General features: G+C 31.7%; 1 protein-coding gene across 1 annotated transcript; it reads right to left on the bottom strand.

Moving 5' to 3' along the window:
* Nucleotides 1-3,741: 3,741 nt before the first annotated feature.
* Nucleotides 3,742-4,775, bottom strand: LOC150094734 (opioid-binding protein/cell adhesion molecule homolog). The gene is made up of 2 exons (XM_090411591.1): nucleotides 4,660-4,775; nucleotides 3,742-4,284 (listed from the first exon to the last, which is right to left on the bottom strand). Exons 1-2 carry the CDS (start codon nucleotides 4,742-4,744, stop codon nucleotides 3,983-3,985), a joined length of 387 nt encoding a protein of 128 aa, XP_090267717.1. The 5' UTR covers nucleotides 4,745-4,775; the 3' UTR covers nucleotides 3,742-3,982.
* Nucleotides 4,776-20,476: the final 15,701 nt, after the last annotated feature.

The following is a 20,476-nucleotide window of genomic DNA, read 5'->3' as shown; positions in this document are numbered from 1 at the left end:
GCATAATTGATCATATAAATGAATCAAAACAAAATACTTTTTTTTTATCTTTATCAGATAGTAACACTATGTTCTAGTAAGCCATGACAGTTCAGCAGGCGTAAATAAAAATCATTATAAAACTGATAATGGTTTTATTTACGATTTTATGCAGTGTGTAATTAAGAGAGTTGTTTTAATTTTTTTTTTATTAATTTGTAATTAATAATATCAGAAAGTGTTGCTTCACTGATTGACCTGGCGATTAGCTGCCAAGAATTCAACAGACAATGTTAGTGGCGCATTGCTTAATTTAACTGAAAAGTCCTGAATGATCTTACATTAATATGTAAAATCTCTTACATATTAATGCTGATTTACATGCGAGAAAAGCGCGGAGCCCAAAACGTTACTCTTGGTAGTGAGAAGTGTAATGCACAATGTAACATGTCCACAACTCCTGAAGCATTAAAAAAAAAATTGTAGACATTTTAATGAATAGACCTATCACATAAGCTGCAAATTACATTAATTCCTGGAGGTGGTAAATAAACTTAGCATAGGAGGAGTGGATTATTTAGAATTGGCACACGGAAAGGTAAGTTATGCTAGGAATGCGTTATATCTTTGAATTATTTTTACTCCCCATCCTATTGGCCTATTTTTGCAAGGGAAAATTGTTGCCCTCTCCTCCTTCTCATACGTATGAGAATTTATGTAGACAAGCTTAATGAAGATTTTCATAAAATAGATGAATATGAATTCATCATCATTCCAGAAAGGTGAGGAAGGAAAGAAAGAAAATAAGTAGGGTTGAGATTTGCATTTATGGGACATTTAATTACTGATATATATGTCTCAGGAGAGATTATATTTTCCAAGCGTTCTCTATTTTCCTAGTGACGACTATTGAATGAAGATAGTAATCCTCTTTCAAAAGTTAACTTATAGTGCTCAGTTTCGTCTTATTTTGAACTTATAATAGCAAATATTCTCGTTTCTATAACTGGCAAATTCAGAATACAACTTTAATCTAAATCGGAATTTCTGTAATGAATGATAAAAGACAAAAATCAATAAAAAAATACCCAAAAACTTAACTGTAATTGAGTTTGCTGTGAAATAAAAATATTTAAAATTAAATAATAAATAATTAAAATTCGTTTACGTTTCTATACATTTAGTTAGAACAATATTCTTTTGTTAAAACAAAACTTTTTATTAGAATTCGATTTTCACTTATATTTTAGGTAAGGTGTAGTTTTTCCTGAAATGAAATTAAAAATAATTGTTGATATGGTACATTATTATTACGGGCAACTCCAGGGAGTCATTAGACTCATCGAGGGAGGCCCCAAATCATATTCATCACAACTATTCCACATTCATACAGTATCTATCATATCGCCTTAAACTCATTAACTGTCACAGCATCCACCACAGACTCTGGCAGCCCATTCCACTCATTCACCACTCTAAAAGTAAAGAACCCAGCTCTAACACCCTTACTAACCACACTTTTGCCCAGTTTCCATGGATGTCCCCTAGTCCTCCCACAACCAGCCCTGTTCTCAAAAATATCTTCTGAATTAATTTTTATAAAAACCCTTCAGTAATTTGAATGTCTCAATCATATTTCCCCTCCTCTACCTATCAACCAATTTTTGCAACCCACAAATCCTCAACCTGTTCTCATATGTCATATGATTTTACAATGTTTATTATTTATTCCAATAGCAGCAGCTATATTTTGGACAAACATATCTTTGATACAGATGCTCTACTACATAATATGAGAGAGAGAGAGAGAGAGAGATTGTGTGTGTGTGTGTGTGTGTGTGAATACCTAACTTTGTTTTGTATATGACTAAATATGTGAAAGATTCCATAATTTCCGTCTGCTTCTGGCATTTGAAAGACGTCTTTCTATGCAACAATGTAATATTGTAATGTGTGATATTTTTTCTATGATCATAGAAATTGGCTGATCATAGAAAGAAATTATCGGAATTATTGGATAAAAAGTGTAAATGCTTGCAAAAAATATTTTTCTGGTTTTCGATTTACTACAGTATTTATGTTCTATCATTTATCACTGTTAATTAAGAGATGAGTGAACGAGAACATATAAATAACAATGCGATTCAATGTTCCTTGCCGCCAGTTAACTAGAAATTTATAAGCGATCATAAATGCTAAGGCGAATTAGTGTAACCCATGCTCTACATTTGATAATCTAAAACATTACGAAACATGATTTAATGAAAACCTGCTCTCTCTCACCAGCTACCTCTCAATTAGTATGAATTACATACAAAAATCTGATTACTAAAAAACAGACTCAAATAATACTGAATAATATGAAATCATGAGTACTTACTTGCATAAGAAAAAGTGGAAATGATGATTGTCACAAAGCACACACAGTCACTACAATAATGTTTGACGGCCATGTTTCTTCTCCTCTACAGTAGCATCTCCAGAGTAGCTATGTATGATATTAATAAGACCTTCTCATGAAAACTAGTATTTCTAGAAAATATCGAGGAAGAATCAATCCACCAATCCAAAAGAAACTGTGTTCTATACTAAATCAAATAAACTAAGCGAGCTAGTGAGTTAACATACATTTTAGTCTGAAAATTCACCTTGTAGTTGCGACGTCCCTCCTTCTCTTTCGGATGTATTGCTTAAAGCGCCACATAACGTTAAAATGTTGAAATAATGCCTTACAAATCAGAACTAATTTCTAGGTTACTAAGTAAATGTAAGTCATAGAATATACAATCAAATATACGATCCAGTTTAAGATTTGTTTTAGAGAGCTATTGAATAAAACGAAAACTGTAAACGAAATTACTTTCAATAATAAAATAAACAGTACAGTTAGTTCTTAAACTGCACCGCACAAACACAGCATCATAAATACATAACTCGACGCATCGCAATACACATTGTACGACTATTTGAATGATTCAGAGAAATAAATCTATTTCATATCTCTCAGGCAAATAATCTCATTCTTTTGTTGTAATTTTTCAACCCAAAACATTGAAATTAGATATGTACGTATTCCTAAATCCATCATGTATAACACCTTTGAGTGACAAAGATACTCAACCATAATAAAAGCATTTGAAAAAGTTTGGATTTTTTTTGTATTAGTGAAGCAGCTATATATATAATATTCACTATCACAGAATATGTTTCCATTTTTGAAATTCTTCATCATCATATATTATAACAGAATAATAATAATAATAATAATATACTATTTAATGATATATATTTATATTAATAATATACCATTTATTTTTCAAACAGAAGCATCACAAGCAGATAATGATTATATCTACAAGTGAAACACTACTTGCAGTTAAATAGCAAAGTAAAAACTATGTTCAAAATATCCAAAAATATGACTGGTAGAGCAGTCAAATTTAAAATAACAAATAAGAAAAACAGTGCAAAATGTAATGTTGTGGGCACCAAATTTATGTTATATATTGTGACAAATCTTGTTATATCAACTCAAATGAAAAAATTTAAATTAAGAGATATTGAATTACTTCAGAGAGATTTAACTAATGGTTTTAGTAAAAGTATAATAAAAATCATTATACTAAATTGGAAGTTAACCATGAGATATTCTGTTGAGTGCATGCATTCTGAGAAAACTATAATCAGAAAATTTTTTCAAATATTTAATTTATTTCTTCATTAAGATAAATACATTTAAGTCAAAATCTGTTTTGTTTTGTTTTTTTTGCATGCATAGATTACATGAACATTATACAATGAATGACTGTTGTACAGTCTATAATTCTAAATTAAATTCGTTAATTGTATATAAATTCTGAAGCATGGTCTCTCCATTATAACTGCATACTTTTTCAATAATATTTTGCAAGCAGACTTAGTTTAAACAGAATAAGGAAATGTATAAAAGTATACCAATTCAATCTATTACTCTTAAAATATTGAACAAAATAAATAATCAGTTCTAAAGGAGCCACTTCCTACCTTCCACCACAAGAGTGACGGTGAAGCTGTCAGAGCCTGCTGTATTAGTGGCGACACATGTGTAATTGCCAATATCTTTGCTTGTAATGCTACTAATCACATAATTAGAACGGGCTTCTGTTGTTACAATCTTGCCATCTAAACCATCCAGTTCTTGTCCACTTTTGAACCACTGGAAGGAGACAGGAAAACTGCCCCTCTTCAATGAACACTGAACATCTACCCGTTCTCCTAACTGTAGATCAGCAGGTACGTAAATAGGATGGAGACGTGGTGGTTCACCTGAAACGAATATATGATTTGTTAGTAGGCCGAAATATAAACATATATCATTTGGCTGTACATATATTTATCTAGCCAATTAATTTCGTTTCAACAAATATTTAGTAATCACAGCGCCATGATCACTCTTAACTAATCTGAATCTGAATATCAAAAATAAGTTCAAAATCCTTATTAATATAATATATTAAACACTGTTATTTAAAAACATTTATAAAAAAAAATATGTTATAAAGGTACAGACAATAATACCTATTTTCTTCATCACAACAAATATTAATGATTCAACTAGTACTGAATTCATTTATTATATTGTTAAAAAAATTAAGTGCTGAAGAAAGTATGAAAGCCTTCAAGAACTTTATTCCAGCTTACCTCCATTAACAAAGACAAGCGTAGTGAGCATAAAAAACCAAGCAAAGCAATACCATGAGCTTTGACCGCCTGCCATGTTAGTCATTCTTCCTAGTATTCACTTTGCCTCAGTTGAGTGTTCTTCAGGGTTTTTCTATAGGGTAGTTTTATTTCAAACAAACTGAAAAAAAAAAGTTAACAGACCTATTGAGTTCATATAAAAAGTACACAGCAGAATAAATCACTACAATCAAGACAATTTTTAAATAAAATTACCTAAATGCTTACCTTCTGATGCATTATGACGCAGATATCTTCCTCTTCGCTGCTACCTAATACAGTATATGGCGCCGCCAACGTTAAAATGTTGAAACATTTTCTCTCTCTTCTAGTATGAGTAAAGAATTCTATGGTTTATAACGCAGTTATATAAAACTTGTCTTAAGACACTGTCTAGAAACGAATATAAGATTTGATATATATATTTTAAATGTGCATATTTTGCAGACCGTCAATTTAAGAAGTCAAATACGTCCATATATTCTACTTCTGATATACTTCTTTTGATAACCAACTAAAGTAAAAATAACGGAATTTGAATCCATTCTGAAAATTAGAGGAACGATACATAATTTCTTTCCATATCATTTATAATATCTCAGTAAAGCTATACAAAACTTATAGCATTAGATAATTCATATTATAAATTAACTATAATATTTATTTTAATACCTACTTCTTGAGATCCACGTATTAAAGTAAACATTCATCTTTTTTGGTCTCAAGAGTTTTAAGAAATACGACTTATGAAACTTTTATGTGAATTCATAGCTTTGTAAAACAATCGATAGACCAGGGAATAAATTTTAACCAAAGTGGAAGTATTTTAGTTACATTTGTGATACAGCTGTAGATACGCAACCTCAGAGAAGGATGTGACAATGCACTAGAAAAAAGCAAAACTAACAGATTATTTGCTAAAATTAAATATATACAATACTCTGAAGTGACTAGCTACGATACAACGTCACAAAGATGATGTTTTACATTTGTTTTTAGAGTTTTAAGTCTTATAATTACCTCAAACATGATAATTTCATCAAAGAGTCGGCTTTGAAACGAGCGCAAATTTTCCACCAAACAGAAGACACACATCAAGATACTTCAGCTAGCAGCGACATCTGCTTGCTAACGTATCGAGTGAAACGAAGACAAATATTTTATTTAACATAGATCTTAAAAAAATCTTTAGTTAAATCGTTAACGCTAAATCATTACTAATTATTAAATAGGCAATTATATTAGTAACTAATTTTAAGTGAACAATATTAAAAGATTAAAACGAACAATTATCAAAAAATAATTCTTCGGTAAAAAGTGCGTATTACCTATTGATACTGTATCGGTAATATCTCTAATGAATCTTGAAATGTACTTTTTCAAGTATGTATCGTATCTGTGTTTAAGAAATATATTTGATCAGCAATCATTCTTAAATGATAATCGTCATTTCATAGTTTAGGATCTAATCATCCTTTTTCCTTCATTTGTCATAAAGTGTCATATACAGGATCAAATCTTTACCCCCCCCCCTTCCTCATCATACAAAAGCGTCATCAAAAATAAATATCTAAGAACATTTTAGTAGTACGTACATATTTCTTAGATAATATATTATCTAAGAAAACGTTTATCTAAGTTTTTGCCTTAAAATTTTCAAATAAATTTCCAATAAAACTAAAATTTCGAAAAGCTTAAAAATAAAATGTTCGCTTCTCTATGAATAAATTACAAAAGGTTTCTAAAAAAATTACTTCAATTCTTTGTGAATCAGGCCATTCTAGATATTCTTCTCCAAATAACTTATTACATTTCTTGATGCGTCCCCGAAGGACTAAATATGATCTAAGCTTACATCATTTCCGCATAGAGCCTCAGAAAGTAATATAAGCTTATTTTTTGTATTGTTTCCTTATTAGTAGGCTTTTCTGTTGGATAAATATAGTGCAAAAATAAACACGTAGCCAATTATGAAGACACCCTTGGAATCTACGCTTGTGGAGATTACATATTATTATGTCCAAGTAAAAAAGATTGCGCAAGAACACTTAAGAATTAAATTATCAGAGAAAACTGAATCATAAACTGAAACATTAAGAATGATTAAAAATATTTTTATTTCTATACTGTTTATTAGCTATTAAATATTTTATTCTCCATTTGCCGATGCGTATCCTCAAAAGTATAGAGAGCACATTAAGTTTAGCTTCTTATCAGCAGTTTTCTACCCATTTAACACAATTCAAGTCAAGTCGGCAATTTCGGATTATGCAATTCGGTCTTTCGAAGGCACTACTAAACTGCATGAATCTATCTACATTTTGCTTTCCTCTGGTTATTTTACCTTCCATCAAACATCTGTTAACCTTTCTTCTCCCATTCTATTTAAGTGACTATATTACCTCGTATTAACTCTGCTCACGCAGTCTTGAATGCTAATAGTGCAGCGTTCTTTTATGCTTTTGATGCCATCATTCTATCCTTCATTTTCTCTCGAACTCTTATATCGGGTATATCCAATCTTTATCGTTTTATTTCTAACCCAACTCTCAGACCAGAAAATTTATTCAACTGGCTTTCCAACAAATTAGCTTTACTTACATTGTCTATTTCATACTACACGAGCTACTTTTGTTTTAAAAGAATAATGATAAAAAAATTTCTTTAGGGATAACTTTTTGTGAATGTGGAAAATTTATTATAAATGTCCATTGAGAATTTGATGTTTTCCAACTTTTCATTGAGAGTATTTTTAATGCTGATTTTCATACAAAATTTGTCCCTGCAATTATTTAACTTAGCTGATGAACCCTGAAGACTCCACCCCCACAACATTTATTTAGGAGTATAAAATCATCTGCATAAAGTAAAGAACTGAGTTTAATTATTGTCAATTTTGATCAGGTTTGATTTCACCTACCTCCACAATACCATCAATATAGATGGCGAATAACATTGGAAATGGCATCCAGCTTGACTTACGCTTGCTTTTACATCACACTATCTTCCTACACTTTCTACAAATAACTGCTCACTTACAACTTAAAGATCAACTATATAATGCTCTCTATAACATCACAACTATATAATTGTAGTGTTTTGAACATTTTTAACTGGAATGAGCATTATAATATGCTTATTCCAGATTTACAAAACTTAGAGACCCTCGTCATTACCCTATGATTGTTCGATTACTTGCTTAAAGTCAAACTGTGGTACTGATAAGTTTGTTATTACAGTTTTTCTGTCTTTATAACATACCTGAATAAATCTTAGCTGGAGTACTTTGTATAGAAATTCTTCTAATTCTCACATTCAATTTCCTTTTTTTTTTCATCAGTGCAAGCTCTACTCTGATGAACTGGATCTTCTCACCAGGACTTCTTACACTAATTAAGCAGTATAGCCATTGTATAATTTAGAAGTCCTGGTATGACGGTAGAATATCAGATTGAAATAGAGCTTAAATATGGATGTGCTTTGTATATCCACATTTAAGCATTTGTAGTCGAATATCATCTAGCTTTTCCACACTACAGAAAGTTTCTTTCTAGCAACCCCAATGCTGAGATGTACTCATGGTTGTTCTGTCAATGTTTATTTATTTTAATAATTTTTCAAAGTAATTACTTCGGATACTCTACGTTTTCCCTCCATTTCTAAGCTTTCTTAAAGTCCTCCAAAAAGTTATCTCCACAATAATTATCTTCTATATTATATTCCCAGATTAACTAAAATCCGCATATGACGCTTCTTTAAGGCCTGTGTTTTCTAAGGGCACATATGACTTACCTATCTGGAACTTTCGATGACTTCTTTTTTAACACTGCCACTAACTTCCTAAGATACTATGAAGTTCTAATTTTTTTGAAATTGCAGCCACCTTTAATGCATGCTCCAATGGCTGACAATGTTTTCTTCGAAACATTACCATTAGATCTTTAGGGTTTCGTTCTGCTTTTCAAATACTACACCTTTTTCACCAGCTTTGTATATTTGAATGCACAGTTTGTTACTTTGCAGGCAGCTTTCCCGTGATTTCTCAGTAAAATAAAAATGATCACACAGATACACTTATGTATACTGAACCAGTTTGGCGATATCGATAAGAACATGACATAAGGCGTATCTTATTTCCAGTGTTCTCTCTACATGAATTTATGCAGATCTTTATGTTGGAACACGGCGTTTCTGACTAGATCATCATTAGTAGCTATGCTCCTTTCTCCATACTTTTATACATGCCTGAGATTCAATATGCTGTTCTCCTTTTTTAAATCTCCTATCAGAACCACCTTTCCGTTCTTGATGTCAACTGCCCTCCTGATGGTTAGAAAAATTTCTCTACTACTTACCCTGTTAGAATCTTTTTAAATCGATAGTCAAAATTAAGCCTCTTTGTCCAATCAATTTCTCATTTTGAAATTTATTCATACCACTACTACTATCATCTACTGTTCTCTTTGATTCTCTGAGGAAATATTGGGGTCTTACTAAAAGGATTATCTTCCACCTAACATGAAATTCGATCATATTGTAACACCATATTTGTAGGCATTTTGAGACAATACAGAATGTAATTTAAAACTTAGCGATCAAAATATAAACACGTCAGTGCATTGTTGTTATGTGCCGTCCAGTCGTTTTCGCCTCTTGGTGATCCTGTGAACAAAGGCTCTCCATCCCACTTGGCCTCTTGTCCTTTCTTTCAGTAATTGTAAGTTTAAGTTGGTAAGTTCCTTTATATTGTCCATCCAACTTTTTTGTGGTCTTCCTCTTCTTCTCATTCTCTCAATCTTCCCCAACATAACTGCCTTTTCCGATGATTCATCAGCTCGCATAATGACCAAAGTACATCAACTTCTGTTTAGTGATCATTGCCTCAAACGACAGGTTACATAAATACATATATAATAAATTGACAGCATGAATTACTAGTAAATAACGAAAATATATAAATAAAACGGCTCCCGTTAAATGAATAGGGTGTCTCGCAAAATCATTGCGAGCGATAACTATTCATTTATCATATTCCATAATGGTAACAGATTCAGTTATTTAATAACGGTTCGTTATCCACAAATTTTTTTCGGAAGAATAGTTCGTTTCGAGAAATGTTATACGTCGCTTCTGATTGTGGTAATCTTTTGTTCGAAATCATGCCTTTACAATTTTATGACTAATTTAAGTTTATTTTTTTTTCGTCTTTAAGACAATATTTTTGAACTACAAACACTTTTTTCGTTAAATAATAAATACATTGAAGTTATCTGTAACAGTCAAACCTCTATTCGTTAGCTCGATGTTTTTGAAGTCCAAAGATTTTATTTCGAACTTTCTTAATTGAATCCTCTGTATTTCACATCACTCGCATTATGTCAATAATAATGCGAGTGATGGGAAATACCTTTTTGTTATTAAATTAATGTGATTACTTTAATTAAGCTTAATTCAATAATAAGTAACATTGGTGAGAAAAAAATTGCACCTCTTTAACATAAGCCAAATGGCGAAGTACTGTCTTGAAAGTAATTGATCCTGTTCTAAAATAACGTATAAGATTCAAAAATATGAAATACATGCTCCGTATTTACTTCGGACATTGTTATTGCAGCTTCCTATAGACAACTGCTGACCAACCCACTTATTTATACTACAATTTCAAGAATATCTTTGTATAAATAAAATAATAATTTCAATTATATACTGAAGCATGGTCTCTCCATTATATACCTGAAGGTTTATTTCATTTAAATATAATACATTTTTCTTCATACACTAAACATGTTATGAATAAAAAAAATGTCTTTAAATTTATTCGAATAACTACAATTTGTAACTTGACTGCTTTGTGAAATTTTGCAGTTCAAGTTATGTTAATAAAGTATATTCCTACCTTCAACCATCAGGAGGACAGTTGAACTGTCTGAGCCAGCTGAATTGGTGACAACACACGTGTAATTACCAATATCTTTTCCTGTAATTCTGTTGATCATGTAAACAGAACGGGTTTCCACTGTAGAAATTTTCTCATTGAGTGAATCTCCTATTTCTTTTCCGTTTCTTAACCATCGAAAGTGAACAGGAAGCTGACCTTTCTTTAACGAGCATATTATATCTGCACGTTCTCCCAACTGAAGATCGACAGGAACATGTGTTGGATGAAGACGTGGCGGTTCAGCTAAAATATTACATACATTAACAATGAGAAAATATTTATAATTCAAAATATATATAATAATTTTGCATCAATTAAAATTAGCACACAATGCTTTGAATATTCAACAAAAGAAGAGTTGCAAGAAAATTATGGAGGGTCAATGATAAATACTGCATTTGGTCTTTCTTATTTTATGGATGCAAGAAGGTAAACATGAAAGAAAGAAAGATATCAAAAATAAACTAGATAATATCATTTCAATACTGTAAATATGAATATACACTCCTTTGATACTGAATACGTTAGATACTCATTAACAATAACTTTAATGCTAGTTCAAAAATGGGTATAGTGTACATATTTTTCGCAATAAGAACGCGTAAGAACAATAATAACCAATAATGTTTGCAGTACACATTTGATTCATACTGCAAGCATCATTGGCTTGCACTTTGATAAGTTAAAAATAACTTGATTCCTAGATATAAAATTCATCGTAGCCAACAGTAAAAAAACAGATGCCATGAATATTCGTGATATTTATTTTTACTGTTCTATTAATATTGTTATAAAACTGTTCAAATATTACCGAATGAATTAAGTGCTTTTACCTCCATAAGTAAAGAAAAGGGGCGAAAAGGTGCCAAACCAGACAAAGCAGAACAAGACAAAACTGCTTTGGTTGTCAGCCATATTTTTCCTTTCTAAGGCAGCTAGCTCACTCTAAGGTCTTTAATTTTCTTCTTAAGGGTTGCTGAACTAAGGATCATAGAAAATAGCCCTAAAGCATTTCAAAAAACAAACATCCAATTATCAAGAGGTGATCATATATCAAATAAAGTTATTTAGTCAGACATTCAAGAAAAACGGTCTCAAACCTTACCTGATGCTGTATTATGCCGTCGACATCTTTCCCTCTCTCTTTACTGATACGTAAAGAAAAGCGCCACATATCGTTAAAATGCTGAAACTTTTCTCTTCTAGTGTATAAAAGTAAATGTTAAACAAGGATGAAAATTATATCTTGAGATAATGAAAACATAGCTTTGAAGCTGTTAAAAAATAAGAAAAAACCACACAAAAGGAATATATTCTTCTGAATGTATATTTCCACATCGGGCCATGAAAAGTAAAGGTTATGTTATAATACAATTTTTATGATAAATGCTCAAAGTCTATATTAAATTATTTTACATTAGCCACAAACTCAAGCGATACATGCCAAATTCAAATACCTATAATTTGATTTTAAGTACGTTTTACAGAAGGAACACAAATTTCATTTATTCAGTTTCAACGTTTACTGTTAAAACTTTTACTGTTTAAATGGGTGTTTAACATAATCGAAAGGAGAAGTATTAAAAGTTTATTGAGAAACTTTATGAAATAATTTTACGACTTCCCCTTAGATCAAGAAAGAAAATGCAATCTGTTAATTTAATCAGCACATTCTAAGAAATACAAAGCGTAACATAATCCAGAAAAAAGAAAATTTAGTTTGGTCCTGGTTCGACGCGGTCTGACTATATCCACCAGATCGACTGTAAGCTCGGATAATAATGATGGAACAGCCCGAAATAAATGAAAGGAAAAGATAAAGCTTGATTTAAGATTCAGGTGATTTCGTGAGCATGCTTTTGTTATTACTAACGCTAAGACAAAAAAAGTAATAACAAAAGGGTCACAATTTATTTATTTTACATTTCTCTGGACAATGTGAACTCTCCATCATGAGATATCATATATCTTGATAGAGAGAATTATGTCATTTCACAGATTTAAACAACATTATGAAAGCCTTCAAAACTTTAAACAACATAATTTTGCCTTCAAACTTTTCAGAGTAATATATAATAACTTCAGCAGTAATATATAATTATATCTTCACCTCGCTATATTTTTATAAAGTAAAAGATAAATCAGAGAACTGGCCGGTATTAAAAATATATATTGTTTTAATTTGTGCTATATCTCGATTAGGAGAGGGGACAGTCGTAGACGTTAACAATTTTGATTTCATGTACGTAAAGAATAGAAGTCCATTAACTAATAGAGGAAGAATCGTTTATTCAAACATCGCTTGATTTTTTGGAGGAAAAAAAAAGCAATTTGAATGACATCAGAGAAAACTGCAATATAAAATTCTGGCAGTAAAAAAATATTTTAACCTTTGGAAAAGGAAACGTCTAGGAAAATGTCAAGAAATTCGTTCTCTTTTTTTTTTCTCAAGTTCTACACAATGTTTATTTTAATTAACTTAGCATAAAAAACACTTCGCAGAACTTATATCAAACGCCTACATGAAAATTTTCATATTGCTAACTCCAAACATCGCAATAGAATAATTTTGCTTAGATTTCCAAAGTTATATCGCTGGGGATCATTTCCCCACCTCCTCATTCCCCGTTTCAGTGTTTTTTTTTTAAATTTTTTTTATTATTTTTAAGTTCATCACATATACATACATGCATAATATGGATGTAGTTCGATGAATTAACAAAACGATGCATAATACCTGTAAAAATATAAGATTTTTTTACAATCATCTGATACTGGTTGGGCAAGGACCCAGACTGTGTATTATTTTTAATGTAGATATAAGCATATTATTACGCTAGAATAAATAATACTTACATTTTTTTATTTAGCCGTATACATATTTTTCTCACTGTCGTCATGTTATATTTGAATTGTTACGTTTTCTGAGAAACAGTAATTTTTTCTCAAGGACCTATATCAGGCTGGGGACCACGCTTTGGGAAACACTGGTCTAGAGTGACAATAAAATTTACGAAGAAAGTATATTTTTTATTAATTTTAGAAACATAACAGATAATTTTCCTTACCAAGCGATTGTGCTTTTTTCCTCCGTGAAACTTGTCCTTCAGAACAAAAACGTCCAATATACACAGGTTCTTCAAGCCATGTTTGTCAAATATTCAGGTGAAGAAATTAAAAGCGGTTGTTTTAATTTCAGGATTACTTCTAAATTTTTCACTATATGAAATCCATTCAGTCATGCTTGGCTCTCCATTTCTTAACATTTATTATATATGGAAAAGAAATGAAACTACTAATCTAAAGACGGATACGAGACTGCTTGCAAACACAGGCAGCCTTCTTACCTTCAACTACGAGCGATGCTGTTGAACTTTCGGAACCAAACCTATTGGTTGCGATACATGTATAGTTTCCTACGTCATCTATACCAACAGCGATTATTAGATACACGGATACTTCTTCTGTTGCAGTAATTCTTATATTTTCTCTGTTTTCTATTTGGTTTCCGTTATGCAACCACTGAAATGTTACTGGAATGCTGCCTTTCTTCAGACTGCAAGAGAAATCCACTCTTTCACCAAGGTGAAGATCGACAGGAATGTATAACGGGCGAAGAACAGGAACTGATGCTAGAAAGATAAAATGTTTGGGGAGCTGTTAGCGGTAGGATTATGTCTTGGGAAAATACTGAATTAAAAGCAATTCTCAAATTCGCAATTTTCAAAATGGCTTACGCTTTATGGAATGCGCTGTGCAAGGGAAAACTATCATTAAGAGCAATTTTTATCCTGCAAGTGTATTCTTCGTGAAAATGAGAAGTACAGATGATTCTCTGAAAAGAATAATGATCGCTGAGAGGATAAATGATAAAATGAATCACACACTCCAAACCCCTGTGTACATGAGTGGAGCCTTAGAAACAAGAGGCAAGTTGGTGAATTTCATTATTTAGATCAACTAAAAATATTTGGCATCACTGAAAGATTAACTTAGAAAACATCAATCTGGTATAGCGTATTTAGGGATGAGTAGCTTGATAAAAGAGGACTAGTAATTGCAGAGAAATTAAACCTGTGCCAATTAAAAAAGGAATCCACACACACGGGATATGTTACAATGAATCCGAAGGTGACTACTGGTGGTCACCATAATATAATAGATAATCAGGACAATCTATTATAGGAGTTAATCATAGATCCGGAAATGTTGAGGATAAGATGCATCTGAAAATCAATTTAGCAAATACAAATAAGTAATAACTAAATCGTAATGGTAATTTCAGTTATAGAGAGACTGTTCGAATAATAAAATGCACATGAGAACAAAGAAAGAATTTCCTGAGAAAGAAATATTTCGCATATTAATCTGGTAATAGTCGAAGGAAGTTGTGAAAAATGCTTGTTTCCGTTGATAAAGGTCATGTCCCCTTGATTTGGTAGACAAAAATCACATGAGCTTCTGAGAAAAACAAGTACAGTATAATATTTCGCACATTAATAGGAAACCCGGCAGTTAAGGATATTACATCTCTTGATAGTCGAAGGAAGTTATGAAAAATGCTTGTTTCAGAGAAAAGCAAGTATATGTAGAAATATAAAGGAAGACTGATGGCATTTCTCCAACCTCTTTTTTCGGTCTATGGAAAGAGAAACGTCCGTCGACACTGCTAATAAGTGAACACCCTTTCGTATAAGGAATTGCCATAAAAACCTTATCATTCCGACTCTTCGAAATACAGAGCAGAAGCCAGATGGATGAATAAAGAGATAATGCAAGAACTGAAGATGAGTTCATAAGAGAAGTATTAACAGAGAAGTAGCAAACATTTATAGTGCATAGAATGATACCCAATCAACAAATTATTGTAACAAGCAAAGTCAAGTCTATTACCGTCTGTCAATTCTATGTGTTTTCAAATCAGGCTGTTTGCCGGAGTGACAACCCTAATTAACGGAAACGAGAAACTTCTACCCTCTATTAGACCAGCTAACACATTCAGTTGAAAAGTTTCGTGCACTAGATGAAACTCGAATTCAGATCTCTACTAAAGATAGAGAGATCTCATCGCACTATAGAGGCAGTCGAGTGATACAGTATAGTAAGGAAATCAAAATCAGAATGCGAGAGGAGAGAATTCTCTCTAAAATAAATCTGCTATGGAATAAATCTGCATATCAAAATAAATAACTATTTTTGCTATTTATTTTGATACAGCTGGAAGCAAGAGTGGTTAAAAAAGGAATCGCTTTGTTGAAAGTAAGTGTTAGTAGTGATAAAGTAGCATATAACGGAGCTATTTATCAATAATTTTAGGACATTTCATACTGATAAAAACATTTTATTCCAAAAAGGATGGCAGGATTACTGGTGAATATGTTAGGGGGATGTGTTAAGAATATTAAGTAATATTAAGTAATATTAATAAGGCGATGTGGCTTAGATAAGCTTTCGCTAAGTGTGTTCTAATGGAACATACCAAAGAATTAAGAATATCTTAATTTATTTTTCTTGAGAATCTTGGACAAGAAAGGATTCCAAAGGAGTGAAAAGAGGCTCCCGATAATACCATTCAATAATAGTGGTGTAAAAAAGAAAAGAAAAAAAAAAACAGACACATCTATTTGTAAACATTAAGTTTCGGTAAAAAAACTGAGGAATAGGAATTGGATATAGGATTCTGTAGATAAAAGAAACATTATATTTGGATGCCAGCATCTAGTTACATTTATTTATTTGTATGGGGGGCCTCACTTCTTTTTCCCCTGTCCAATTTTTTTTTGGGGGGATGAGCCCACCTAATGTGATATTAAGTATATGTATCTTATGACTAAGTCCGCGTGTGTTCTGGGTCGGTTTACTGTTCTGAGGGAAGAAAAACCCGAGTTTCCGGGTAAAAAACCTGTGCTTCCGTATGAGACCGGCTAACTCACCTTTAGTAGAAAGAGACCAAATAAAGGTTCCTCACGTCATGAACGGGAATCGAACCCAGGTCTTATCTAGCTACATTATAGTAAGTTGATGGATAACATAGATATATATAGACACACACACACACACACACACACACACACACACACACACACACACATTATATTAGTACAAGCAGTACAGAAGGTAAGAGATCTTGAAATAAAGAAATGAAGTAATTCAGGGCACAGTGGACTGCATGAGGACATCAACAAAAGAGGCAATATTCCACTTGCATATAGGTCGTTCCGGATATCATTAGCTCCCACCAAGTTTTATTTTTAATAATATATTATTCGTTCCATATCACAGGGATAAATTATCTGATGTGAATAACAATAACTGGTTTTGAATCCTCATTATTAAATAGAATTAACGAGTTTTGTATTGCTTATATTATACAACTATTAATGGAGTGAAAGAAAGCATCTGGATACTCTACATAATGCCTTAGTCAGGCTGTATCACCTGATGATATACACAGGCTCTACTACTTCTGATTTAGGCGATAAAGAAGATACTTACACACACACACACACACACACACACACACACACACACACACACACACACACACACACACACACACTAGGGGGGCTCTTCTCCCCCTCCCCTGGCGCTTACGGCGTCCAACCCCCCCGAGTTCAAATTTCGTTTTCAAATTTCGGCTTATCTTTTTATATATATATATATATATATATATATATATAAAACTCATCTTGGGAGGTGAAACCTCCCAAGATGAGTTTTGACTTTGAGATAGGTGGAGAGGTATGCTAATGATAATAAACAATATAATGAAACATATTTTGCATAAATAAAGTTAATATTAAACTAGCATGGAAGCTTAACGAAATATTCCAACACATAATATCATAACATTTCCTTCCCTACAACTGTGTAATTAATTACTATTTCTACCTGTGATGACCATTACTTAAATATAAAATCCGACTCAGAAAAGAAATGACACATTTCCTTGATGGTGGAGTTTTTTTAATACACTTCGCATAAACTGAACATTAAGCAAAAAGAGAAATATTCTACATGGAAAATTATAAATTTGATTTTATAGCAAATAATTTTAAAAATCTATTACCTTCAGCCATGATAATTACTGCACTTATAAGTAAGAACGTGTACTGATAGTAACCGACTGGATGAGTTCTTCCAATAAGTGTATCTTTTGATTGTTGTTGTCGACCACTAGGTGCAACTCGTCTCTTTCTTTTGGCCAAAACGTCCGCCATGAAAATGTCGTAGCTTTAAACCTAAAATAAAAATCTTATTAAATATACATCACTATGGATACAAAAATTCAAATAATAACACCTGCAATACCTCAATGGAGACAACCTCTAATGATTTCTAAATCTATGATTTTATAACTACTATACAATTATACACTTAAGCTTACCTATTCTGAACACTCCTCAGGCGTCTTTCTTTTCTATACTGGTACTCGACAGAGCGCCACATCTCGTAGCAAACTAGAAATACTCTTATGAAGATTAAATAAACAGGTATAAAATTATAATCACAACTGTTTCTTACATATTATATTTCTTACTGTTTCTTTATAATACATATCTTAGGCAAAGAAGATGTTAGGTGTGACATATCAAATAAGAACTCCCATTTACATATACTGAAACATATGTAAATATCAGTAATGTGTACATAAAAGAATGCTTTATGGTATTATAATAAAAAAAGAAGAATATGATCATGCATGAAAGAAATACTTTATTTATATACAGACATCTAGTGAGAAGTATAAACCATTCCAATTCACATGCTCTGATTTTGCATATTTATTTTTTTTATCTTAAAAGCTACATAAAAATTATATTTCTTCCCAGAAACCTTGCAATCCAATAGTTGTTCATTGTGTTCTTAACGAGTGCCACACAATAAATATACCTTCACTGAACTAGTAGCATGAACGGATACAACGCAAAAACAAAAAAGTTATGCAGAAGCATTCATGTTATTTATCAAATAAGATACATAGCAATGAAATAATTAAAACTCACATGAAATACATGTTTACGTGAAGCAGCTAGAGTAACAAGCAGACGGTTGTTGTATTGTCGTGGTCACCAGCGCCATCTCTCCTCTTTGAAATTGATGTCACATTCTGTTTCCATTTCTGTTTTTCAGAAGCAAGTATCAAAGCTTAAATCGAAAATCTTTTCAATAAAACTTGAAAACAAAATGCAAATTATTATAATGTTCGTTCATTCAAATTTATTGTCAAATGAGAGGAAGAAATTATTTCATGTCAACAAAGATCAATTGTAATTACGATAATGAGATATCTATAATAAATTGGTTCCTTGTCTTTGAAGTTGTGTATATGACGTGTCATTTATTTTACAGTTAAATGAATTTTGTGAATTATTTGAATGTTTCATATCTTGTGCATGACTGGGGTGTATGTATTATTTAAATAATGTATATTTTATGGTTTAATATCTTGCATGGATTAAACCATAAAAGAAAATATTTTGAATAGTAATAATAATGAAGCGATTTGATACATCGATTTTAATAAGAATATTAATGTGTGAGGGACTTTTGGAGAGAATGACAGTAAATCCTGCAATGGGTGCTTTCAATCACTTTAATATTGTAGATAGCTGGGAGTTGAAACCTTTAATCCTACAATCTCATTTAAACAATAGAAATTAAGAACACTGGAGTAGCTATTCCCCAGCAATATTCGGATCAGGATTCTAATGGCTTCACCATTCCAATTGTTAACTTAGTATGTTAGCAACTGATTCAAGAACATACATCCTTCAGCCTTTAGACAGAGTAGCATACATCTATGTATATATGTTGCTTCAAGTCAAGAATCGAATATTCATATAGTATTCAGAAACAGTTTTTCACTTTCATGGTGTTGTTCGGCTTATAAACTTTGCATTATGTAAGAAAGAATTATTATGCTCGAATACAAAATACCCGGTTCCACACACTTCTCAGAGTAGTTACTGGTTCTGTCTATTCTGCCTGCCCCGAAAGTTTCTTAAATACGATGTTATTAAATTCCTTAATTAAGTTCCTTAAATATGATATATCAGATGACAAAGATTCTGTCGTGACAAACTATCCGGTCCCAGTCGAGAGGTAACTCGATATCATAACATCAAGTTACCACTTCTAAACTTCATCGTTGGAATGAAACATTGGACAGTGCAAAATGCTTTAGTGTTTAAACTGTTCTAGTAGCCAAGAACGATGAATAGTTCGCATTTCGAATAAGCACATAATTGTGTTATTCGAAGAAGTATGTGTTCGTTAACTGGACCCCTAATATGAAAATCACAGCTGCGCAGATATCTAGGAACAGTAGTATACATCAGGACAATTCAGTTGACAAAACTAACTGAAATTGCATTGTATTACACTTTAGAACTTGAATGTTTCCGATTGAATTAAATCCTGTAAGAGAAATTGCATTGTAGTATTAAAATACTGGTTATACAAAATATTTATTATCATCATACAATCCTGTTTCTGAACAAATATCTTCTAAATAATTTATTATATAACAAGCAAACTTTGTTTTGATTTGAACTATTTGAAGCAAAGAAGCTATACATGGCTCTCCATTTTTGTAACACTTGATAATAAAAGTAACACTTGAAAAGAACTGTTATAATAAACAGTTCTTTTCGAACAGCTTAATTAATATATATAAGCAGATATTTCTTACCTTCCACCATAAGATATGAAGAAACACTATCAGAACCTGCCTCGTTAGAAGCAATACAGGTATAATTTCCTAAATCGTCTACTCCAACGTTTTTAATCATATAAATGGAAACTTTTTCTGCTGTAGTTATTTTCAGATTTGGCGAT

Source organism: Typopeltis vanoorti, chromosome 21 (genome assembly GCF_054136105.1).
Source record: "Typopeltis vanoorti isolate ZY-2024b chromosome 21, IOZ_Tvanoo_1.0, whole genome shotgun sequence".
NCBI classification, from domain to species: Eukaryota; Metazoa; Arthropoda; class Arachnida; order Uropygi; family Thelyphonidae; genus Typopeltis; species Typopeltis vanoorti.
The sequence above is the reverse complement of the archived record's forward strand: the minus strand, read 5'-3'. Positions and strand labels throughout refer to the sequence as shown.

Excerpts from the sequence above, each read along its gene's own strand:
- LOC150094734 (XM_090411591.1), bottom strand. The coding sequence starts at position 4,744 with ATGACTAACATGGCAGGCGGTCAAAGCTCATGGTATTGCTTTGCTTGG. Across the intron at positions 4,285-4,659 it reads GCTTGTCTTTGTTAATGGAG|GTGAACCACCACGTCTCCAT; the intron begins GTAAGCTGGAAT and ends TATTCGTTTCAG.